This window comes from Physeter macrocephalus, chromosome 16 (assembly GCF_002837175.3).
Source record: "Physeter macrocephalus isolate SW-GA chromosome 16, ASM283717v5, whole genome shotgun sequence".
In the NCBI taxonomy this organism is placed as follows: domain Eukaryota; kingdom Metazoa; phylum Chordata; class Mammalia; order Artiodactyla; family Physeteridae; genus Physeter; species Physeter macrocephalus.
The window spans coordinates 8934440-8960432 of NC_041229.1; the positions used below are offsets into that span (position 1 = coordinate 8934440).

At 40.1% G+C, this 25993-nt stretch overlaps 2 protein-coding genes across 11 annotated transcripts in view; one reads left to right on the forward strand and one right to left on the reverse strand.

Moving 5' to 3' along the window:
- Positions 1–12503: 12503 nt before the first annotated feature.
- SPA17 (sperm autoantigenic protein 17) lies at positions 12504–22795 on the reverse strand. 7 transcript variants are annotated; one of them, XM_028501437.2, is made up of 6 exons: positions 22660–22743; positions 22155–22189; positions 21370–21550; positions 17552–17622; positions 15680–15754; positions 12504–12806 (listed from the first exon to the last, which is right to left on the reverse strand). In XM_028501437.2, exons 3-6 carry the CDS (start codon positions 21521–21523, stop codon positions 12663–12665), a joined length of 444 nt encoding a protein of 147 aa, XP_028357238.1. In that variant the 5' UTR covers positions 21524–21550; positions 22155–22189; positions 22660–22743; the 3' UTR covers positions 12504–12662. The 7 variants fall into 7 exon arrangements, 6 of the variants coding, with proteins under 6 accessions (XP_028357238.1, XP_028357236.1, XP_028357239.1 ...); XM_028501435.2 differs by having other exon boundaries at positions 22155–22193; XM_028501438.1 differs by lacking the exon at positions 22660–22743 and adding an exon at positions 22538–22645 and having other exon boundaries at positions 22155–22193.
- A 104-nt stretch (positions 22796–22899) lies between these two features.
- The window catches only part of SIAE (sialic acid acetylesterase), a 34455-nt gene continuing 31361 nt past the window's right edge, over positions 22900–25993 (forward strand). For 3 of the 4 annotated variants that reach the window (XM_007117931.4, XM_007117933.4, XM_007117932.4), the window contains exon 1: positions 22900–23005. In XM_007117931.4, the coding sequence (XP_007117993.1) occupies positions 22939–23005 (67 nt within the window). In that variant the 5' untranslated portion in view covers positions 22900–22938. Of the gene's footprint in view, positions 23129–25993 lie in introns of all 4 variants that reach the window. The other variant, XM_055078649.1, reaches the window with a different exon arrangement.

Consider the following 25993-nt stretch of genomic DNA (forward strand, 5'->3'; position numbering starts at 1 on the left):
CCACAGAATGCCAGGGATTGCCAGCCACCACCAGAAGGAGAGCCGTATGGAACAGATTCTCCCGCAGAGCCTCCAGAAGGAACCAACCCTGCCAACACCTTGATTTTGGACTTCTAGCCTCCAGAACTGTGAGATAATAAATTTCTGTTGTTTTAAACTAAAAAAAAAAAAAAAAAAAAATCTCTGTTTTCTATGTTAGAGGCTTTGCTCAAATGTTTATGTCTCAAAATCCTTGGCCTATCAAGAGCGATCGCGCCCCGGTCTGGGAGGACCCCACGTGCCGCGAAGCGGCTGGGCCCGTGAGCCGTGGCCGCTGAGCCTGCGCGCCCGGAGCCTGTGCCCCGCAGCGGGAGAGGCCACAACAGTGAGAGGCCCGCGTACCGCAAAAAAAAAAAAAAAAAAAAAAAAAAAAAAGAATAAAGAACCAGAAAACTGACTGGATCATGCTCACTCTCATGTGAGTAGTCTTGCTGACTCTGAGTTTCAAAGGGAGTTGATGGGCTGTTTGTTGAGAACCCCTCATGTCTGTTATTTAGGTCAGATTCTTCAGAGAAGGGCCTTCCAATCTCTCGTCTGGAAGGTTCGGATCCTCTACCTGTGCTCTGGGGGATGAATGGGACAGAGGGCTGGATGTCTCTGGACTCACGATTCAGTGGCATATGGTCACGCCACATTCTTCTTTGGGCATGGTGGTTCTGTCCTCAAGTGGGCCTGTATCTCTCAGGCTAGGGGCTATTCTCTCCGGAATGTAAACCTCCGGATTTCTGCTAGGGTGTGGGGCGCAGGTTCCCAGTGGCATGGACTGGGAAAAGGAATCTAAAGGATCTAACTGCTGTTCAAGCAGCTTTTACCCCATTTTCTTTTATGTCGCCTCCCCCTTTTCCCTAACTGGTACTGCCTGTTCCTGCCAATGCTGCGGTGCAAATTGTGTTGATTCTCAGCCTTCCTCGCATGGGCTTGGGATTTGGCTTTCTTGGTTCAGCTGATCTGGTTTCCAGCTTCCAAAACTTGTTGATTTTGCCTCATTTCGTGTTTGCATGTTAAAAAAAATCCATTTGCTGTTGTTTTCATGGGGTTTCTGGAGGACACAGAATTAGATGCAGGTATTCAGTCTTCCCTCTTCATCCAGCAGTCTGCGCTCCACCCTTCTACGTGAAAAAAAAATCTGATATTTTGATTCCCATCTGAATTAGACACCATGTAATCAGACAACAAAACCCTCTGTAGTTATCTTAATAGAGTATAACATAAAGAATTGTTAATCATGTGTAAAAATTGTTAACACAGTGACTGAAAAAGCTAACAGAGGAATCTCAGCTGTTATGGAGATAGAAATTGCAGGAAGCAGCTACCACCCCTAGGCCTGGAGGAACAAAGAGAAGAAATTGGAGTTATTAGAACTTAGGAACATAGTGAAAGGGCCTCACACAGCTGTAACTCAGACCTCTGAGGAGCGGCACCGCTTGGCTGGGGCTGGTGTCTCCAAGGGTGGCTGAGGCTGGCTGCGGCTGCTGGAAAGCTGGACTCAGCTGCTCCTGCACTGGACACTGCTCTGGGGTGAGGAAGACGCAATGTGACACCAACAGGCAGAGGAAGCCAACAGGAAGTGGAGAGAAATGCGCACGTGCCATCCTCCTCCTCCAGCCTGGAAGTGTCTCCCTAATGGCCCATTGTCAATGCCTAAAGGAGGTCCAGCTCGCAAAGGAGAGGTGTGGTGTGCGGCTCCCAATCCCAGCATCACAAAGCCAACCGGAAGGCTGGCTTGAAGCTGAGGGACCTTAGCTTAGTAACTAGTATGATCTATTCTTTCGGGTACTTGGGTGTGTATGCACCCCACTAAGCCTACCTGAGCGTGCCTAAAATGACAAAATCCACTCTGTGCTTCCACCTTCTCACAAAAGCATTCTCACTCTCTCACTAAATGAGGAGACACGAAGTCCAAATAGCAACTGTATCCATATGTGGGAGATGGTCTCACTATCTATTCCTGAGCTGCATTAATTACTGATCAAATTCAGTCATAGTCCCATGCAAATATTCTGTTTCTAAACACTATCTTTTTTAAAAAAAAATTTTGATTGGCGTATAGTTGCTTTACAATGTTGTGTTAGTTTCAACTGTACTGCAAAGTGAATCAGCTATATGTATACATATATCCCCTCTTTTTTTGGATTTCCTTCCCAGTTAGGTCACCACAGAGCACTGAGTAGAGTTCCCTGTGCTACACAGGAGGTTCTCATTAGTTATCTATTTTATACATAGTATCAATAGTGTATGTATGTCAGTCCTAATCTCCCAATTCCTCCCACCACCACCCCTTTCCCTCTTGGTATCCATACATTTGTTCTCTGTGTCTGTGTCTCTATTTCTGCTTTGTGAATAAGATCGCCTATACCATTTCTTTCAGATTCCACGTATGTGCATTAATGTACGATATTTATTTTTCTCTTTCTGACTTTCCTCACTCTGTATAAACAAGATGAAAAGACAACCCACAGAACAGGAGAATATATTTGCAGATGAAGCAACGGACAAAGGATTAATCTCCAAAATATACAAACAGCTCATGCAGCCAAAAAAACAAACAACCCAATCCAAAAAGGTGGAAGATCTAAATAGACATTTCTCCAAAGAAGACATACAGATGGCCAAGAGGTACATGACAAGATGCTCAACACCACTAATTATTAGAGAAATGCAAATCAAAACTACAATGAGGTATCACCTCACACCAGTCAGAAGAGCCATCATCAAAAAGTAAACACTATCTTTTGATCCCAGTTTTCCTCCTTACTTTCCCTCAGTTGGTTCAGAATTTGTGGTGGGAAGAGAGAGGTATTGTATACTGACCTTCTTAAACACTAACAGGTATGCTTATTGTCAACAAGTCTATCAGGTACTGTGACAATTTACATTCATTCCCAAGAGCAGTATAAGTGAGTTCCGGCTGTTCCACATCATCCACTTAGTATTGTCATACTTAAATTTTGCCAATTTATGAATGAGAAATTGTATCTCATTATTGTTTAATTTACATTTTCCTTACTGGGGAGGCTGAACATGTTTTTGCTGTTTGCTTATTGGACTTGGGTTTCCTCTTCTGCTCTTATTTTTTGTCTATTTGTCTATTTTTTTCTTCTTAATGATTTGCAGGAATTCATAAAACTTTTTTGGTAAAACATATTTGAAACATACAAATAAGAATAGAGGATAATATTAAAAAATTCATGTTTCCATCACCCAGCTTCATTAAATTGTCTTATTTGTTTTCATTCATTGCCTATTTGCTTCAGATTAAAAACAACAACAACAGAGAAACATCCACAATGGGCACTCTGTATCCATGGGGGAGTCCTGTAACCAACCCCCCATGGATCCCGAAGGACAACTGTATACACTTGAGATCCTTTTGGTTCCCTTCTCCAATCCTACTCCCCTCCATTCCTCCCACAGTAATCACTATCATGAATTTAGTGTTTACCATTCTCATGCATAGTTTTTATACAGAGTAGGAGTTATATTCTGGATACTAATCTTTGTTAATTTTATGCATTTTGAACTACAAATATCTCCTCTCATTCTGCGCTGTGTTTTTCACTTTGCTTATGGTGTTTTTTGATATTTGAAAGTTTTAAATTTTAATGTGATCATGTTTATCAGATGTTTCCTTTATGGTTTGTGCTTTTTGTGTTATGTTTTAAAAATCCTTTCTCCATCTTTCCTGTATTCTTTTTGTGGATGTATGTTTTATCTCCTTGATGAATATCTATGTTCCCTTGAGGAAAGAAAGACTCATGATTTCTGTACTTCTTTCATCCTCTACGTTGTTAATTCCAGTAACTCCCAACCGGTAGGTCAGAAACACCTGCTTGGTGGACAGTAGCTCGTTGTCTTTCTCTGCAGATCAGGCTGTAGCTGCTGCCCTCTTTAGTCACTATCTTGGGTCCTTTCCTTTCTTTTCCTTTTTCTTTTCATATCTACATTTCTCCTTCTCATTCTTTTACACAGGACTCACAAGTTTAGAAGAATATCAGTTGCAGCTGAAAACTATTAAAAATAAAGGGGATTAATTGGCTCATACAAGTGGAAAGTCCTCGGACTTCAGCTTTGATTCAGCAGGTCCTTGACATGATCACTAAAGGAACAGATACGATGTCTTTCTTTTTGCCCTACTTCCTACCAGGTCAGCTTTATTCTAAATCTTGTTCTCCCTCGCAGCCACATGACATTTTTATGCCTAATTTTGGGGGTGGGGGTCTGTCCTGAGCATTGAGGATGGTAAGATGCATCCCTGGGCTCTACCCATTAGATACGAATATCATTCCTCCTCCCCACCCTGAGTTGTGACAAGCAAATGGCTCCAGACATTGTCAGATGTCTCCTGGGGGTGAAATCACCCCTGGTTGAGAGCTTCTATCCTAATTAGATAAGCTTAAATCGCATGTCTGGTCTTGGAATAATGAGAGCTGGCTGAGGGATGAAGGTGCTAATTGGCTTAAGCCGATCTGGATTTATTTCTAGAGCTGGCTCAACTTTTGGTCTGTGTTGATGAAGGGCAGAAACTAAAGGGAAAATCTAGGTACTGGTAGAAAGGGGGACAGTGGAAGTGATACTGGATAGTCAAGAAATGGTCACCCACAGAAAAATCTGATATGAAGCCCAAAGTGATAGCTAAGTGACCCTTGCTACTCTTCCCATTTTAATATTCGATAGTCAATCAAAGCTAAGCTCTCACCTTTAGCTCTTCCATTATTATGGAAAGAGAGGGAAGGAGGGAGGGAGGGAGGGAGGGAGAGAGAGGAAGAGAGAGAGAGATCTGGTGTTTTTTTTCATAAGAGCACTAATTTCATCATAAGGAAACCCCCCCCATTACCTAATCTAAACATAATTATCTCCCAAAGGCCCCAAATAAATCACATTGGGGGTTAGGGCCTCAACATATGAATTTTGGAGGGGATGCAATTCAGTACATAGTATTACTCTTTGGAATTTTGGTAATTAGAATTCATTTAGAGAATAAATAGAAATGTATATTCTTCTGTTATAGATTAGCCCCTGATCAGCTGGTACGCCCATCATTGAATTTTTATGCAGATGACATTAGATGAAGAAAAGACATTTTACGAACTTCCCTGGCAGTCCAGTGGTTAAGACTTTGCCTTCCAATGCAGGGAGCACAGGTCCGATTCCTGGTGGGGGACCTAAGATCCCACATGCCTCGTGGCCAAAAAACCAAAACATAAAACAGAAGCAATATTGTAGCAAATTCAGCAAAGACTTTATAAATGGTCCACATCAAAAAAAAAAATCTTTAAAAACAATTAGTGTTAAAAATTTTTTTTTTTAAATAGAAAAAAAAAAGACTTTTAAAATGTGCAGATATGTCAGAGATTTTCACCTTACCTAGCATAGGTTGGGTCCCCTGGGAATGGTTTTTTGGACCAACAGTTTAGAGAGTTTGAGTCGAAGTGATTGATAGGAGAGTATATTCAGGACCAACACCTGTAAGGATGGTAGGGAAGCAGGACTGGATAGGGGACCAAGTTGAAATGTGATAAAGTTGCAACACAGCCTCAGCCAGTCCTATGGCTGGCTAAGAGCTGGGCTGGCCATTCAGGGTTGCCTCAGTTTGAGGCAAAGGGCCCAGCCCTTGTACCACTGCAGTGGCTAGTCATTAGATGCAAGCTGCCTCCAGGGAGGGTGCGATCTAGGCTGAAGCAGCTCCCAAACGCTGAAGGTAATTCCTAAAAAGGAAGTAGCCTTCAGTCCTGAAAAAGGGGGTGGGGTGGAGGCAGGTCTGGGCAGCACACCATAGGCTTACGTTAGCCAAGCAATCTGAAAGCAAGTGACTCTAAACTCATCGTCAGGATTGCACTGTAGTGATCACGTTTCTCTACCAATCGCATGTTAGGTCTCCAGCCAAGCGTGCTTTCTATTGTTTCAAAAACAGGTTTTTCTGACAGCTTCCAAAATCGGTTTAATGTCTGGTTTATCAAACTGAGCCCTACTTCTTAGTAATATAATTTCACTGGAATAAAATGCCTTGGTTCTTGGTCAGAAGCCTCTGAGACAGGTGTCTTCAGGGAGAGAATGATGGCCAATGTTCACACCTTCTCCATTATATCTGACCCCGTTGGGGTAGTGTGTTTATATAGTTCCTCTGGTGATTTCTTGGTCTTGGAATGTTGACCATCCTCTGCCATGGTGTTTGGTAATGAGTGTGGTGGCTCTTGGGATTTTAGGCACAGTGACATCATCACCTGGCAGGGGTTTGCTTTTTTGCTCTACACAACAGAGACTGGTTACTTCCAAGCACATTTCATTCACAAAAATAATTTCACATTGTGAAATATTGTATTTTGCATGTTCACTCTCTTATGAGAGCCTCACAGGCATAAATAACTGTCAATCTCAGTAGCTCTATTTGTCTAAAGCACTTCAGATTGGAAATGAGTTTATTAACATCATAAATTGATACAAAATGGGTCGTCATTATACACTCCTCAGAGATAGATGGGAGAGGGAAAAGAGGACTAAAAATGAAGAGCTGAAGTGCTAGTCGTATGTTTGTAAACTGTACTTTAGAAATATCCTCAGGCCAAGAGAGCTGTATGTGGGAAATTAGTACCTGGCTCCTGTATAATCTCCCCTCCTTCCCATGCAATAAGATCATGGGAAGAATTTCATAGGAGGAAACCCACAGTTGAAGAAAATATGGTACCTGCTGAAATGTTTTCAAATGTTAGGAAACTCAAACTCAAGTTGTTTTGAGGTATAGAGAGGAACTACTGGGTTAATTTTATTGAGAAATTAGGGAACTCAGTGTTTCGTTTGCTTTAGAACAACAACAAAATTGAATGATATTATTAAGTATGGAAAATTATTAAACATTGAAAGAAATGTTTGCTTAATTAGCAAATTTTGACATTGACCCATGTTCTAAAATATTTTTTTAAATGCAGTACTTTAAGATGAAGATTATTTTAAAATAAAGTGTTACGGGGACTTCCTTGATGGTCCAGTGGTTAAGATTCCGTGCTTCCACCGCAGGGGTCATGGGTTCGATCCCTGGTCGGGGAACTAAGATCCCACCTGCCGCATGGATGGCGCGGCCAAAAAAAAAAAAAAAAAAGAAAGAAAGAAAAAAATTTAAAAAAAGTTAAAATTAAGTGTTCTGGACTAGAATAAATGTATGAAAAGGTAAACATATTTTGTTAAAGAAAATTTACTCTGATTTAAAAAAGAAGTGAATGATATATGTTTAGAGGCGGAATGACAGCAACAATCAGATTCTTATCTGGGCCTCATTTCTCACTCACAGAGACACAGATCGAGCTCCGTACACAGTGCAACAGAGAGCATGTCCCTCCAGATTATACTGGACTTATATTTATTAAAGAGGACTGATTGATGATCTTGATAGAAGGTTGCTTTCCTCTGGGTACAGTGTTCATACGAACGTTTTATGAAAAATTAATGTTCATGAACTCTCACACGTGGCTGCTCACAGAGCAACATTTTGCATGTATTTTGAAAACGGTTTCCATGTTTTCTCTCTCACACGATTTTCTTTTCTTTTTTTTTTTTTTTGTGGTATGCGGGCCTCCCTCTGCTGTGGCCTCTCCCGTTGCGGAGGACAGGCTCCGGACGCGCAGGCTCAGCGGCCATGGCTCACGGGCCCAGCCGCTCCGCGGCATGTGGGATCCTCCCAGACCGGGGCGCGAACCCGGTTCCCCTGCATCGGCAGGCGGACGCGCAACCGCTGCGCCACCAGGGAAGCCCTCACACGATTTTCATATTCTCCTAGACTCCAAAGCTCTTTCTTTGGGGAGATTCCCCTGTTTGCATTGCACAGCTCCAAGGAACACCGTTCACATTGCAATTTCTGTGGCAGGCGACTTAAATCTCTATATGCCTGTGTTTGTTAACCCCTCCTTCGCTGTTTTAACTATTTCCTTTTTTCTCGATGCTTCCTTAGCCTTTGGTTTTGACAAAAAATTTAATAAACGGTGCAGTGTAGTGAGAAGCCATGTGGATTAAAGTACTGTGATGGGCATTTGTGTTTGTTGCCCAGCATCCATTATCCCTTCCTCCTGACATTACTCTGTTTCCTACAAGGAACTTCAAATTGCCTTGACTTTCACCCAGGTGACCCCTTACTCCAAGGGCGGGATCTGACGGTGATCAGTGTACTCCGATTAGCATATTCTTTTCCCCAGACCTCAATGATCCATTCAGGGATGGATGTATAACCCAATCAAAGATAATTTGACAGAAGGGATATTTGTTAGGACTTCTCCCACTTCTGTTTAAGACACCAGAAATAATTCACCCTTTCTGGCTGCATGTTAAAATGTCTGTGAACAAAGTAGCAAATCCCTATCCTCCAAGAGCATATGTTCCAGCAGCAGGAAACAGGCAGTAAACAGGTTGGATGGAATGGTGTTCGGAAACAAGGAGAAAAATTAAAAAGATAAGGAAAAGTGGTTAGAAAGGTAATGGGAGGCAAGATCTGCATAGAACTCTGTAGACCCTTATCAAGACTTTAGCTTTGACTCGGAGTGAGATGAGAAACCACTGGGGGTTTTAGGAAGAGCAGTCACATGATATGACGTAAACTATAACAGGACATTCTGGCCTCTGTGTTGAAAGGGGAAAAGAATGGAGGTGGGGAGATCAGTTATGACAGCTACGAGGCTGTAGTTTATTGAAATATTGGTTCCAATTCTTCACTCCTCAATAGAATTAAATCTAGAGAGAGAGGGAAGCATATCTATAAATTGTGAGTGCAGCTTTGACACATGGAGCTGACTAGAGTCAAACACACAGAAAACCCACAAAGTTTCTTGGAAAAGTTTATTGGCAAAGCATTGCCAACAACTAAAAGAGGCTGAGGGTGTGCAAGATGTAAACATCTTTGTACTCTCGGTTTTCTGCAGACAGGAATCAGGTTGAGACACATCCATGCAAAAGGGTAATTTTCCAATGCCCTTTCCAAGGAAAGATGTATGGAAGATGATGGAAAAAGAATGATTGCCTAGATTGTAGAAATAAGAGCTATGGAGACTAGACTGGACAGTCATTCTTAGGGAGCAGAACTGGCTCTTAATCATGAAACGTTATCTCCCTCCCCAAATAGAGGAACCTGAGGACCTTTGCTCAGTGGGATTTTATAATTGCTTTGGACCAGTGACTGCTATTTACTTCCATTGTTCTCCTTTATAAATGAGAGTACTTTTTAGTGGTTATGTTATCCCTGTCCATTATTTGTGGTATGTTGGGCGTATGAGAAGACACTTGCTTTTTTTTCTTTTTTTGGCCACGCCACACAGCTTGTAGGATCTTAGTTTCCTGACCAGGGATCGAACCCACGCCCTCGGCAGTGAAACCACTGGACGGCCAGAGAATTCCCAAGGCACTTGCTCTTTTAATTCATAGGTCTCTACATCAAGAAGAGCCATATCAGGACCTGATGTGGATCCTGGACTTCAAGGATTTGATGGATCTTTTACGGGCCGTGGGATAGGAATGAATGTATTTTGCATGTCAAAAGGATATGAATATTTATAACCAAGAGTGCAGACTGTGGTAGATTGAGTTATTGTTTCCTCACAACTCTTCACTACCTCCTCATAGTAGTACTACGCACACACGAGGCCTTTGCCACGGTTGCATGGTAAGCAGTGTATTTCCTCACCTCTTGACTTTGGGCTCGGTCAAATGACTTTGTTTGGTCAATGGGATGTTAGTGGAAGTGTTAGGAGCAAAAGCTTGAAATATACTCCTATGTTGGCTTTTCCTGCTTGTGCTTCTGTGACCACCATGAAAAGAGCATGCTCCGGGTAGCATTTTCAGCGTGGGCTCTGAATAGGACACATGAAGCAAAGGGACTGCAATTGACTCCTGGGCTCACAGCTTGAAGCAGACCTTCCCCAGCTAACCCACAAACCCTTAGCTTAGAGCAGACCTGAATCTACTCTCAAGCTTGAAGTCCAGCACAGCTCAGTTAAAGTCTACATGGATCTACAGGTCCATGAGAAAAAATAATTGTTTTAAATCATTGAATTTGGAATGGGTTGTGCAGCATTAGTGTGGCAATGACCAATATAGAGGTAATTGCCGTAATTCATGAGCGAGATGATGGGAACTAGGACCAGGGTGGCAACAACAGAAGGGGTCAGATTCTTGGTATATTTTAGCGACAGAGTCCACAGGTTTTGCTGATAGATTGTAAACGGGGTGTGAGAGACAGAGATGAGTTGGGGATGAATTCTAGGTTTTGGGCTTGAGCAAGCAGAAGAATGGAATGGCCATTTTTCGGAGATGGGAAAAACTGAGAGAATTGATTTGAGGGGTATTATCAGGAGCACAAACATGCTACTGGACATATTGTTTGAGTTGCATATAAACATCCAAATAGGGACGTTCAGTAGGAAGTTGATTATACAAGTTTGGAGCTGGAGTGAAGAAAGGTCCAATATATGCAGGTATACATCTGGGAGTGATCAGTATGTAGGTGGCTTTTAAAGCCGAGACTGGATGAGATTCACAGGTAAGTATGATCACTTGAAAAGGGGTCCAAGGACTGAGCCCCGGGACATTTTAGTATTTGGTGGTTGAGGAGTTGAAGAATTAGCAGCAAAGGAGATGGAGAAGGAGCAGCCAGAGAGATAAGAGGAAAATCAGACACATGCAAATAAAGTATTAATTCATATGTATGGTCCTAACACCACACCCATTCCTCTTCTACCTTCTCCTCTTTCTTTTCCACCTTCACCAAAAATATCACCATCCTTAGATGTGTGTGTGTGTGTGTGTGTGTGTGTGTGTGTGTGTGTGTGTGTATACTGGCTATATGAAAGGCACAGTTTTAATCATTTCACATGTATATTAGAATTATTGAAAAAGTTAACTGGTATTTTTTTTTGCCCTGCTATATATTCACTGGGAAAAAAACTTTTTCTCTTCTGGTCTTCTCTCCAGGACAGGGAAATCAAGTCTTTGCCTAATTTGGAGTCCCCTTGATAATCTCCCAAGCAGGATGACTTTGTTTGGGGTGGAAAGGGGTTGGATTGGAATAAGTGCTTCGAATGGAATGAGGGAATGAACAGCTGGAATCCTGGAAGACAGTTGATTTTTTTCTCTCTAAGCCTGGGAGAAGGGGTTTAAGGATGGGTGGAAGGGGTCCGTTGCGTATTATAGACTTGTGTTTAGCTAGCACATAGCTCTCTATTGGCAGTAAGACCTTGGAAGAAGGATGGCTGCCTGGAGGTGAGTGGAGATCAGAGGATGAATGTCACAACCTTGAAATCATTGGCATAAGTCATCTGTATTTGGGTGGAGAAGAATCACTTGGGTGAACTTCCATTGTAGAGCCTAATAAAGGCTCTGATAGGAAAGGGCAATCGGGTAACTCAAATGGGGTACCTTTCTGCTTTGCAAAAAGAGAATGTCTGAGCTTAAGACAAGGATCTCAGTGTATGCAGTTGATGTGCATAACATATGGCTGGTTTTAGAAGCTCTTCAAGTCTGAGCCGCCCAAGCATGTTATTGAGCTTTGGGGAATAATGGCTGTGTGACTGTGAACTAAGAGAGGTGTCACCCTAGAACCAAAGCCTGGGACATCCATTGTGGTGCAGACAGGAATATTAACCAGGCAGGACATTACCTCAGTCTGCTGCTCGGAGACGGCAACAACATTAATTAAATGTTAAAACTCCACTTTCTCTCCATTTTGTTTTGGGAAGGGAACTGCATCTTTTGGTCTAAGACATGAGCCCTGCAGTTTCTTGGATATTCTAGGGTGGGGAAGCCTCAAAAAGGGAAAACTGAACTTTCTAAAAATAAGGCACTGGCAGCTTGAATGGTTCATTGAAAAAAAAAAAAGACATAGGCTCCTGAGTTTGTGAAATAGGTATTATCATTTACACACTAAAGAAACTTGGGAAGTTTTAGCTAAAGAAGAGAGCATTTATGATGTTATAATAACTTTTGTTTTTTGCAAATGTTATGCATTAGTCTTATTCTGTGTGGTTCTGGAGAGCAAGACAATAAAAAAAAAGAAAACTGTCAGCTGCCTGAGTGTAAGAGCAGATATTTACTACCAAATCCCAGCACACGAATTGTGTGCAATACATTTTTTTTTTCAGTAAAAGATTGCATACATGACAAATGAAAACCAAACTTACAGGGAGACAGATTTTTGACTCAACTTATCTTTCTAATAATTTGAGTTACTCAAAAACTAAATGGACTATCCTTGAAAAGCAGTGGAATTCTCTACTACTGGGAGTGAAAGAGGAGCCAAAGGACTATTTTTCAGGGATGTGATAGAGAGGAGTTATTCATTAGATAATGGTTAAATCACACAGCCTCTGAGATCTCTGAAAACTCAGATACTCCAGCTTTGTAACTCTAAATCCAAGGGTCTCTAGACATAGACTTGGGAGAAGTATAAATAAGACTCATGATCTCAGAGAAGTCTTCAAGAGGCATGTGTTCAATGGCATATTTATTAAACAAATGCTCACGATAGATTTTCACAACAGCAACAAATGTTATCTCACTACATCAAATCTCACTTATTAAGAAAAAAAGACAGTCACGACAAGGTCGATGGATTTGGATTTTTTCGTGTTTTCTAGGGGGTAAAGCCATTCTCCTCACTCGTTTTCCTCTGTTTTTTCTTGAAGATCACTCGATTTCATTTTCTTTACCTCCTCTCTGGCTAAGTGTCCCCGGAAGGCTGCTTGGATTTTGAGAGCAGCATTTTCCTCCATGTCCTTGTCTTCTTCAGAAGATTCATTCTCAGAAAGGAGAAAAAGTAAGAGACTTCTTAAGCATCTCGTATTTTGATGCTATAAAAATAAGTGCATAAACTTAGTCAACTTAGGGATGTAACAATCGAGATGCGTTGCTTCCTGAAGGAATTTTATATATCATCACGTTGTATATATACCAACTAGTGAATGCCAAAATATCAGACATCTTGTTTTGTCACTCTTTGCTATGTCTCTGCAATAAAAGATCATTGCCAACTTCTTCTCCGCAAAACAGCTCCTATTTAACAGCTTCCTATTTAACATTTTTTGGGGGGAAATAAGTGAGAATCCTTGAAGCAGGGTAAAAATGCCAAGAAGAATAGTAAATGTGCTGTTTCAAAATAATCACGATTACACAAAATGGATTATTTTTAATTTCTCAATGATTAGCTAATTAAAAGCATACATTTAAAGTGAAATGCCAAAGAGGAATCCATTTAGTCCAATAAAATCAGTTTTAACATGGTTGGTTGAATTTTTGTACACAGCTTCCTTTTTAAAAAAAATTTAGGTATAATTTACAGATAGTGAAATGCACAGATCTTAAGTGTACAGGTCAATAGATATATAGCTTTTAATATATTTTTTAAATTATAAAAGTGATACATGTACATTTAAAAACTTAAATACCACTGGTAGTGAAAGTTTTCTCCATCTTCCCAAATCCTGTACCTAAAAGGTAACCCATCATTATGGATTGAGTATATATATCCTTCTAAAATTTCTCTATATACAAATGTATTCATATGGGTATATATTTGCCTTTTTATTAAAAAAATGAGATCATGCTAATCACAATGTTCTGCAGCTACTTTTTCCATGTAACAATGTATCTTGGTTCCCTTTTTCCCTTTTTCTATGTTATTCAGTATATAATTCTGCCCATTCCTATTTTTTTTAATGACACCATTGTAGTCCATTGTACTGATATACTTTGATTTATTTACTCATTCTCCTACTAATGGACCTTTGGGTTGTTCAAACCCCCCCTCCCCCCATGACAAAGAGGCAAATCTAGCTCTTAAACTTTAATATGCAAACAGATTGGTATAAAATCCTCTGAGATGATGACCTAGTGTGGGCAAATGAATTATGCTGAAGTTGGAAATCAATGGGCTCTCAATTCAAAGTCATAAAAACCTGTGTAAGGGCACCTATTAAAGATGTAAGGAAATGACACTACCTTCCTTCTTTCCTGACCTCCCACTGCATCTTATGCTAATGTTAGGCTGATTGAGTTGCACTGATAAAATTCTTAGATGACTTATAAAGGTTATAAGGTAAACTTATGACCCACTGGGTAGGAAGTAAGGTATTCCTGGAGGGGGATTGCTCATTTTGGGTGTCAATTATTGGGTAACTAACTGGGACATTAATACATGAAAAGAAACTCAGAAGTTTGGCCTTCAACACTGTACACTGTGAGTTCTTCTTTCTCACTAGGCTTGGCCCTCTTGAATCTGGACTACGAAGCATACAGGCAGTGACATGTTGGTAAATGTTTAACAACTGGCTCTCCAGAAAAAAAAATTGGTCCTGATTTGTAGTATTTATCATGATCTTAATACTCCCACTGTGGCTGATTTCAAGCTATCAAAGTGATATTATTGAACATGGGGTTGTGTACATATGTGCACGACTGTCTCTTAAGAGCTGGCTTTAGCACACCACTGAATACAGGCATCTTTGAGAGTGGACTGAGCCTAACCCATTGTTGCTTGGATGTAGGCTGTCAGGCAGGAAGTCATTTTTGTAGAGCGAAATGCATGGAAGATGAGTAGGATTCATTGTGTAAAGCCATTTTATTTGGCCGTATGCAATTCCCCATGAGCTTCCTTTTGTTTTGTCTGAACCTTTAACACTGTGTGGTGATGACAGCATCAATTAGTGAAAGGTTCCTGAAGTGGAAGGTGAATCCGAAGGATCAAGACTGAGGCTGTATACCCTGAGAAAACCATAATTCAAAAAGACACATGCACCCCCAATGTTCACTGCAGCACTATTTACAATAGCCAGGACATGGAAGCAACCTAAATGTCCATCAACAGATGAATGGATAAAGAAGATGTGGCACATATATACAATGGAATATTGCTCAGCCATAAAAAGGAACAAAATTGGGTCATTTGTAGAGACGTGGATGTACCTAGAGACTGTCATACAGAGTGAAGTAAGACAGAAAGAGAAAAACCAATATCGCATACTAACACATATGTGTGGAATCAAGAAAAATGGTACAGATGAACCTATTTGCAAAGCAGAAATAGAGACACAGACGTGGAGAACAAATGCATGGACACCAGTTGGGGGAAGGGGTGGGGTGAATTGGGAGATTGGGATTGACATATATACACCACTGTGTATAAAATAGATAACTAATGAGAACCTGCTGTATAGCACAGGGAACTCTACCCAGTGATCTGTGGTGACCTAAATGGGATGGAGATCCAAAACAGAGGGGATATATGTATACATATAGCTGATTCACTTTGCTGCACAGCAGAAAATAACACAACATTGTAAAGCAACTATGCCTCAATAAAAAATTTAAAAAAAAGACTGAGGCTGTGATTTTTGCCTGTTCTTTTCCTTGGGGAGATTTTCCCATCCATAATCTTCTTCCATAATCTTGGAAAATAAGATTTTATTTTTAAGGGGAAGGATGAGTTTTCCTTTATAAGAGGCATGGCTAAAACTGATCCACCAGTTAGTATATCACTGGTGCTAGTTATCTAAAAAGCAAAATCATGATTTTAGCAATATGGATAACAGACTGGATTCATATTTGGAGGATAATTTTAAATTGACGGATGTCATTCTTTGCAGGAATCCAATAGTACATGGAAAATATAACTTACTAAGGCTGTCACCTCTTTCATAGATGTCTGAGACTTTTCTTTTCCAGGCTCACATTTCTCCAGTGGTTCTTGCTCCTAGAGGGGAGAGGGCCAAATAGGCAATGTTTCCAAAACAGTAAAGTTTTGGATCAAATTGCTTAAAGGTAATTAAATATTACTTTAAGTTATTGATAAGTGGTGGGAATTAAACACATATTTTTTAACAAGGAAAGTAGGTTGGGAAAAGGGATAAAAGAAAACTCTCAAGGGAATATGCATAAACAAATATTAAAGACCAAGGAAATGGTTTAAAAAAGTTTGATCTTTTGCTTTTGGAATGTGTATAATATTGTTTTATATTAAAAACAAACCATTGTCTTATACTAAAGGTTGATATGATGCTGTAATGAATCCTGAACAAGGCATAAAAAAGAGGTGCCAATAGTTTCTCAAACAGGAATGAAATAAATGCTATTGTATTCCATAGTATGAGGTCAAGGTGACTTTTTAATGACGTTTGTAGATTAAAAACTGAGTCAAAGAAGTAAGTTTTGCTGTGGGGAAGGATTTAAACAGAAAAAAGGGAAACCAGCTCCGTCTATTTTGACATGGTTACTGAAATCTCACTCCAGAATAGAAGCATGGTTAATTCACAACCTTATGGGAAAAGCTTCTTTAATTCATAAAACATAAATTTAAGGACATATAAGCTAATAAAATAAAGCCTTTAGAATTCAAAAGAGAAGAAAAACCACTCTAAAATTGCTATGTGAATAAGATTTAAAAATTTTCAACATTATTCCTTTGATTTCAATAAAACATGAACACAGAGAATCTAGTTAAATGGAAATAAACAGAACACCCCCATATCTGGCAGGCACAGATGGATGGAACTTCACTTTTGAACTCATGGAATAAGTGACAGGGGGATTTCCTCAGGAAATCCCCCAAATCTACTGTGCAACACCATCAAAATTTGACCTTTGTTAACTCTTTTGAATTCTAATATCTGCTGCTGCTTCATGGCTAGTGTATTACCATACTTGCCTAGAGTAGTGCTTCTCAGACTTTAATGTACCTACAAGTTACTTTGTGGATCTTGTTAAAATTTAACCTCTGATTTGTAGACCTGGGGTAGAGCCTGAGATTGAATTTCCACCAAGTCGCCAGTTGGAGGCAATGACGCTGGATCACACACAGCCTTTCTCAACCGGTGTTCCTCATTGGGATCATAGAACACAGAATTCTTGAAGTGATTATTTTTCTCAATTTTCCAAAGGATGGTACATAAATAGAATCATTCTAGATACAAAGAAGAGACATTGATTCCTTACGTGCAATGGATGCCTTTGGCTTAGGGCTTAATTATTTTGAGGCGTCTTGGTTGAGAAAGACTGGTTCTGAGAATGCTGCTAAAGAGAAGATGGATTCTTTCTCTGAACAGATTGGCTTAATAGAGAAGACTCTATACCATTACCATCTTTAATTCTAATCAGTCCTTTGTAAGACGTCAATGATAATGAAATAATTGGACAAACAGTGTTTTATTTTATGAAATATCATTCATTAATTCAACCAATATTTATTGTGTATCTGCTATTGATAAGCACTGTGATACTCAATAACATTGGAACAACAAATGAAAGTAATTATTCTATCACTTTCAAGTACATGCTTCCTGTTGATCATCTTTAAATTTAAGCTAAGTACTGTACACGATTCAGATACCTTAGAAAAGAATTTATTGCCAGAAAGAACAGCACAATTAAAAAGGTTTCATAAGATATTTGTGATGCCTCTCACAATATTCATGATTCTGGGAGATCCCAATAATCTCTGTATTGGAGAGAGGGAGAAGAATTAACCAAATCCAATGGCTTCACGGGACCATACCTTGAATGCATGGTTGTTATAGAAGCGGTCATCTACCTTAGTCCCCCATTCTGCTGGATCAAAGTTGGTTTCTAAATAACAAAAATATAAGAATTTCAGACTTACTTTGAGTTCATTAAAGTAAATGTAGACTAGTAACATAAAATGTTTTCTTTTTCAAATTATAGGTCCTTTACTGCCAGTCGAAAATTTTATTGACGCTGTACACAGCCTACTGCTGTAGATATAACCAGTGATTATTAAATATATGATGATGAATTAAACATTAGATGAACCCTTGAGGATATTTAGAAAGGCAGTTAAAAAACCTAATTGCTGCTTTCAGAGTTTACAGTAAAATGGGAGAGACAGAGAACAAATGCTAATACTTAAATATAAGTATAGAAATTTATCATTACATAATTATGGAAACTTATTATGTATTAGCAAACACGGGGGAAAATGTAAAAAAAAATAAATGTTAAATAGTAAGGAAGTTTGGAAAAGTGAAGGATGGGCGAAGTTTTTAAAAATTAGGCATATTATGTAGTCAGTTGACATAGAAGTATTTAAACAGAATTTTTCTTTAACTTTTCATTATGAAGAATTTCAGACTTAGAAAGTAGAGAGAATAATATAACAAATTTCCATGAGCACATTACTCAGATTCAACAATTATAATCTCATGATTGATCTTATTTTATTTGTAACTTCACTCACTTTCCTGCCCTTTCTTCTGCTTATTTTCAAGCCAATCCCAGGCATCCTACTATCTTATCTACAAACACTTGCTTCAGTATGCATCTCTAAGATATAAAGCCACAATACCATTATCACACCTAAAACTACTAACAATAATTCCTTAATATCATCAACTATCCAAATTTCTCCCATTGTCTAATATATTTTTGTTTATTTTTTTTTTACTGTTGATTTGTTCAAATCAGGACCCAAACAATGGGCACACACAGCCTTTTGTTATGTCTTTTAAATCTCTTATAATTGAAACCTCCCTACCTCCCACCCCACATTTTTTTCCTTGCAATTTATTTGTTGAGGAAATTGAGTCATTTTTCCTTTGGAGTTTTCCACAGTTTAGATATTTCTGATTTCATTCCCACTATGATTTTTTACCAAGTTCCTCTGCCTTTGAATTTCCTGTAGATTGCTAGTTAGATCTATGGGTCTTATCTGATTCAGGTAAGTAGTACAGTATAATTCTGCCAGGAGATATATAATATCTGGTTGTTTCTCTTTATACAATTTTTATGGGCCCATTGATGATGACTGCTTAGATCCTTTCTCTAGGGTTGCAAAATGGCGATGTTCTAATTTGATCATTACTTCTTTATTTCTGGAGTACTCAATAAAAAATACTTTCCCTGTTTGGTTACCCTGAAATACAGTTCTTACATAAAAGGCAGGTTAAAGGTTTGATTCTTTTCCGTTATTTACCAGTTTTCAGATTAATCAGTTGGTTCCTTAGGATCCTCTCAACGAGTTTTCTTTTTTTTTAGTAAATAATTATGAACTAATGAATATTTAACAAATTGAAAGAATTTCAATCCACTGCATTTATTAATCTTATTGATGCTCTAATTGTCCAAAATTGGCCAGTAGGAGCTTATTCAGGTGCTCAGATGTTCCTGAGTCCTTTGGAAACAACACTAATAATCTTTGATAGTTTTCTTATTTTCTGGTATGGCAAGGTGTTGAGGCTCTTCTTGCATATTTCCTCCCCAGTTTATGGGATTGGTTAGTTCTCCAAGAAGCTCTGGTTCCTGGAAGATGGTAGCTGGAGGCCAAAGTCTAGGGACTAGGTGCTCACTGGTACTGGGTTGGTCATTGTTTTGAGGCCTTTAAAAAATACAGAGAGCTAGAAAATAATACTTTCACTTTTCACAGAGAAAATATATCATGAAGTCTGATGATATTTTTCAATTCAAATTTAGAATTATGGGATTTTATTAACTTCTTTCATTTTTATATTTGTATGTCATTTTTCTTACACTAAAAATCCTATTCCTAATAAGAGTAGGATAGTTACTTATTTGCTATGTTCTACAATATATAAAAAATTACAGAATAACTGCACTATAATATTATTTAATATTATTATTTTCAGTGATAACTGAAAACAATTTAAGATTTTTTTTTAAAACTTCATTTTGTTTTTAGGCTATATCCACCAGGAATGCCCAAAGTACTGTGTTGTAAAGTCTCTTGAAATAATTTTTTGTGCGGTTATGTTACCCATTTAATACTAGTTAGGTTCATTTGTTTCACTTTGCTTCTATTCTGTTTTTGGGGGTTTTTTTTGTGCGGTACGCGGGCCTCTCACTGCTGTGGCCTCTCCCGTTGTGGAGCACAGGCTCCGGACGCGCAGGCTCAGCGGCCATGGCTCACGGGCCCAGCCGCTCCGCGGCATGTGGGATCTTCCCGGACTGGGGCACGAACCCATGTCCCCTTTATCGGCAGGCAGACTCTCAACCACGGCGCCACCAGGGAAGCCCTCTATTCTGTTTTATAACTATGTGAGACATACATGATTTTGAATTTAAGATGTATTCAGACAAGTCTAGCTTCTGTCCTGTTCCCTCTGCTCTCTGTGCCTTCTCCTGCTAGAGGTAAATGTTTATTTGCTTTTTTTTTTAGAGGTAAATGTTAATTTTTTAAAGATTTATTCTTCCATTTAAAACATATAAATGAATGGTTATGTATTCATATCAACACCTCTTTGTTAGATAATTGGTAGCATACTAAATACATTTTTTTTCCACCTAACTTTTTTCACTTAATATGTCCTGAGGGTCACTGCATAACATCATAGAGATCTTCCTCGTTCCATTTTTGTTTGTTTGTTTACAGCTATACATTAATCAGTAGTGTAGATGTACTCAAGTTTATTAAAAAAGTCCTCTATGATGAATATTTGGGTTGCTTCCTCAAGTAACAATAAATTGTAAAATGAATCAAAATGGAATGTTTATTTGCTTGTGACTATTTCTAGTCACCTTTACTACTCTGTTGGAATACTGTAATCAAAAGAAATGATGACAGCTTAAACAAAATGGTTGTTCTAGGCAGGGCTTTTAATAGAAACTTATAGCTGTAATAATTCTCATTTTGACCAGTGGGTCAGGTCTTGGTTGTCAGGAACCTTCAAGGCTGGGAATTTGGAAATTTTATTTATGGAAGTGAAGAAACTCTGCTTTGGCTCTCAACCAAAGAGTCACTGTTGGCAGGAATCTTAGTCTCTGGACAGGATGGGACCTTGGAAATATAGAAAAAGAATATAAATTACCTTCCCAAGCTGAAAGTTCACTTTTCAAAGCAGTTTTTCTCTGTACCTTTATTGAGGAACAGTTTCATATACCCCTGTGAATACCAACTTATTGAATCTAGGAGTATAGAATTATTTTTTTACAACACTTAATAATACTTTCAAGTAAGAAGAGTCAAAATGTAAAGAAAACCATAAACTCTCCTCCCAGGAAGAATAGACAGTCAACTGCCTGGGAGGCATAGGAACAGCATGCTGGAAAACAGACAGCTAGAGTGGGTACTCTCCTGAGCTCCCCTTCCACCCCATGCGTCCATGAGAAATACAAAGAAGAAGGTCTGAGTGATAAACAGTAATGTTCAATAATGTGAAATAATGTGATTTAAGAGAGCCTATCAAAAAGGCACATGCTGTTTCAAACAGCAAGAACTGTTAGTTCAAGATACCTGCCCCATAAAGGCTTTCTGTGGAATAGGAATGGTCTTAAGCAGGTCTCACCATAATCAAATGCTTAGTCTCTTATTTTTAAAAAAATGCCGATTTTAAAAAAGCTTACTGTCTCTTTTCTCTAGAAGATTCTCAAAATATGCTGCTGCAAAAGCTGGTATACTGTCCGGTTGCTCCCTCAGAATCTCACGTGTGAGCCCTTCAAGAAGATTCCCAAATCCTTGTGGAATTCGGTAGTGGGTGCTGGAGAATGGAATCGACATCTCCTTGGGAGGAACTGCCTATTGTACCTAGAGATTCATTAAAGAGTACTGTCTTTAAATTTGTCTGATTTTACTTATATAATCACAACTATGACAACAAATTACTTCTGAGACTCCAAATTTCTGGACTTCAGTCCTTTTTTTCCCCAACACAGCCCAAGTCCATCCATTTCTTCCAAAGAGTTTTGAAATTTTCCATTATTAGAATATTAAAAATATTTAATAGGTGAAATTATTTTTTAAAAATTACAAAAATCACAGATTTTTCACTGTAATACAAAGTACTTTTTCCTCTCTCTCCCTCTTTGTCTTTAAAATGGTAATTTTTGCTATCCCACAGGAATTTAGAGAGAATGATTGTTAAAAATTCATCTTAAATTGCCGAAAAGACCCTGTTTAAGGTCTAAAATTTAAAAATGAGAGAAAAAAAAACTAGTCCTTGTTATAGAAATTAACTTGTCGAATGAATAAGTTTCACACTTAGTCGTTCCCTTAGTTTCCACTTCTGAAGCATGACCTACAATGCCTCGTTGAAGCATCTATATACTCTGGAAGGGGCAGTGGGGGCAGAGAGGCTGGGGGCAAGGTCATGATTCTGCAGTTTCAGCCTGCAAAGTTTGGGGATGCTTACATTTTCTGGTTTTGTCTCGACCCGGTCTTCTCTTCCTGTCTTGGAATACAAGGGTCAGATAAGGATAGCTGCTAAGCAGCGGGTTGGGCTACTGAGTCTGCAAACAACTCTCAGGGACCTGGCCTGTTTGTGAGAGTGTCAATGCCCAATAAGGCCGGAAGCCGTGGTAGGAGTCTAGGTGGGGGACTAGTCGGTTTAATGAGGCCTAATCTATAGAGTTTTTCCTTCTTTTTTTGAGGGAACAGTGAAATGAGGCATTGAGTCATTCTAGGGTTGTGAAAAGGAAAACACTCTGAACTAAGGTGGGGAGTGGAGAGCGGTCGGAGGGTGAACACAGGTCTAGTCGGGGGCGGCACGTCGAGGATCTGGGATTTCGGACTCACTGCTTGGCTCCCAGTCTGCCCTAGGCTTCCCGGAATGCGGCGGGGATCCTGAGAGAATACGAGAGGCGAAGGGAAAAGGCGAGGTCTCGATTTCGGAAAAGAAATGGGGTAAACCGCCTCACCTCTTAGGTCTCTCAGAGCTGGAGCCGATGGTTCAGGTTGTGTTTTCTCGTTGCCGGGAAACCGTGTTTTTTTGTTTTTTGTTTTTTTTTTTTCCATTCAACTACGGCGGCCGAGGAGAGGCACGGGGCCTCCAGGAGGCCGCGGACAGCTTCGCGGACTGAATGGCCTGGGAAGGGCGGAGTCAGGCCTTTTCCGCGCTGAGCAGGCTCCGCCCCCACGCTGTACCCGCTGGCGTCCCCGCCCCGAGGCCCGCGCTGGGGTGAGGGCTCCTCTCAAACATGGTCGCGCCGGGATTTGTGTTTGGGCTCGTGCTGCCGTTACTCCTGCGGGCCGACTCAAGTGCAGGTGAGGCGGCCGGGCTCGGCCCGACCCCTGCCCGTCCGTCAGCCTGCGCGGGCTCCGAGATCCCGCGTCCTCCGCAGGACCGCCCCCCGCGCCCTTCTCTCGTGCTCCAGGAAGGAACCCCGGGTAGGAGCCGGGTTCCACCACCCAGGCCTCGGTTGCGGGTGTCCGCTGGGCAGGAGCCCCGGCCTGTCGGCCTGTCCGCTTCCTCCACTCCCTTCCACCGCCCCTATGATGCAGCATGTGGGGCAGCGGGAGAGTTGGATTTATCTAAGGAGGGGAGGCCCAAATGTGCCCAGACCGAGGCCCTCAGTGTCTGAATAATTGCAGGGGAACTCGAAGGGGAGGGGGCGAAGCTAGTTAGATAGTATTTGGAAACTGGTGACTGAGTCATCCAAAACATTTCAGTGCTGCCCCCTCAGTGGTGCCCCTGGGGAGGGTTTGCTTCAGGCTGGGTTGCTTGGGGGAATTAAATCTTCCTAGTTTAAGTGGTTATTAGGGCTAAGACATACAACCCCCTCACTAGCTCAGAGTATGTAAGACTCAGCTTTGATTCCTTGTGCAGCTCACAGACACTGGTGGTGGGATAATATGCATGGCATTGGGGAGGAAGATGACTCACTTTGACTGTTGTCCAGGTCATATCGTGTCATTTGAATACCCCAGACTGGATGCTGGGTCACAGAAAAGAAATGAAAGTTGAGGTGGGAGAACAGACAGAGTGCAGAAAAATGACGGCACTACCTAAGAACCTGCAAAGTACCCAGATGCAGACAAACTGCAGCCCTTAAGTGGTTTTTCAGGGTTTAACAAAAGTGTAAACTAGCAGCGCTTTATATCATTTCCTGACTCATCCCCACTCAGTGACCTCTGAGTCCAGTATATGAGGTGGGGAGAAGGGAAAGAGGAGAATAGGGCCCTTATTCTATTAATTTTTCTGTTGAAGGCTGTTAACTTTAACATCACTATTTTATCTTTGTCTTTGGGTCATATTGTTACATCACCTTCATTAACAATGACTTTATTTTTTAATTTATTAATGCTCTAAATTTTCTTCCCTTATTTGGTTGCATATCCTGACTTCTTTCCTTCAAATCATTCCCCCTGTGCTCATGTTTATCACGTAATAGTTGAAATGTGCAAACATGTATGTAGCAATGATAAAATGAACACCCAGAGGCGCTTCACCCAACTTAAGAACTAGAACGTTGCCAGTTTTATTGAGACTCCATGGATATTCCTCCCTAGTGCATCCACCAGTTCCTCACCAGAGGTAACCACTGTCCTAATTTTGTCAGTCTACTTTTAACTTCCCAGAACACTAATTCCTGTTTTTCTACTCCAACACCCAAAGAAAACATTGAAGACCTAAAAAAAATTCAAATGTTGTGTCTTTTATTTGACAAAAACAATTACCAGTCCCACCTCCTTTCTTGTTCTCCTGTTTTGTCCATTGCTCAATTCCTTGGTAATGTTCCACTGTCTATTCTTATCAGCTTGGAATGTGAGCTTTATAAGAACAGGGAATATGACTTGTCTTTGATTTACCACCAGTATCTAACTGTGGCAGAGTAGAAATTGCAGTGACTTTGGAATCAGGTGGCTTGATTTCTTGTCCTGTCTTAAACTACCTATGTGATTTGAGGCCAGAGAAGTTTAACATCTGTACCGTGTTTAGCTTTCTGCCTGACACAGTTACTCTCCCCAGTAGAATGTAAGCTCCCTGCTGGCAAGGATTTTTGCCTGCTTTTTTTTTTTTTCTTTCTTTCACTGTTACATCCTTAATGGTTAAAATCGTGCCTGGCACACAGTAGGCATCTTTAAGTATTCGTTGAATGAATTAATGTGCAAGCTATTTTTAAAAATTACCTAATCTACTTGGGTCTCAGTCTGTTGATCAGTAAATAACATGATTATACCCCAGGGTGTAAAAGATTCTTTCCACCTCTAAAATTCTTTAACTCAGAATAGAGCCACGCGCAAAGAGGTTCAGTGAATGTGTGTTGTCGAAAACAGACTGACTGGGAAAAATATTTTCCCCAACATTTGAGAAGGTGGCTGCACACCTCCAGAGCCCCTTATTTGCCTGGGCTCATGCTTGAGGCAGCCAGTTTTCTTCAGTCCCTTCCCCACCCCATCCTCTTTCTGCTCAGCTCTTAGGCCTTTGGTTTTCAGGTTTTGTTCCATATAAAACACTTACCCAAGACAAGGCCTTCCCACACATGCGCCTCTTCCCTTCCCTCCAACGTGCTTATGCAATTCTGGGCTGTTGTAGTCTCTTCTTAGAGCGTTTTGCTCCTGGTAGCTGTGCATCTTCAGCCCTGTGGGTCTTCTGGATGATCTTTGATTGTCATGTAGGTTTTATGATGGAACAAACTGCTAAGAGAGAGCTGAGGATGTCTAGGGACTGGGTTGTTATTCGAAGTGCAGGACAAATAGGCCACCAAGTCTGTGTAGGAGACCCTATTAGCTGTGCTGCCCTGTTAAGTATAGCCTAAGGGGCTGTCATCACTGTAGCTTCCAGGGGGGAAAATGTCAACTTTGCTAGTTCTGATTCTCTTTCCTGCCAATCATTTTTGTTTAAAACCCTTTAAAAAAATCTTAATTTTGTTAATTATTTTCTTCTAGGGAGTTTTATCTGTTTTGTTCAGACAAATTGGGATGTAACTTTAAAAAGTTTTTTTTCTGCCTTATGAAGTTTTGATGAGGAACCACTGAGATAATTTGGATAGATGCTTGTTATTAATAAAATACTTCGATATAGGCTGGATGTTAAAAATAGGAATGATATCGTTAAAGTGAATTCTTACTCAGTCTTGTTAGTGACTGTCTAGAATAGAATCCACAGTTTCAAGTGCTCGTTCTCTTTTTGTATACTTTAGCTCGTGAAATGGGTGAATTGCAACAAAAGACCTTTCATTCCGACACTTTGACCTTCTGTCTCTCACTGACCTTATTTTTTGCATCTTAATTTATCTGAATTTACCTCAG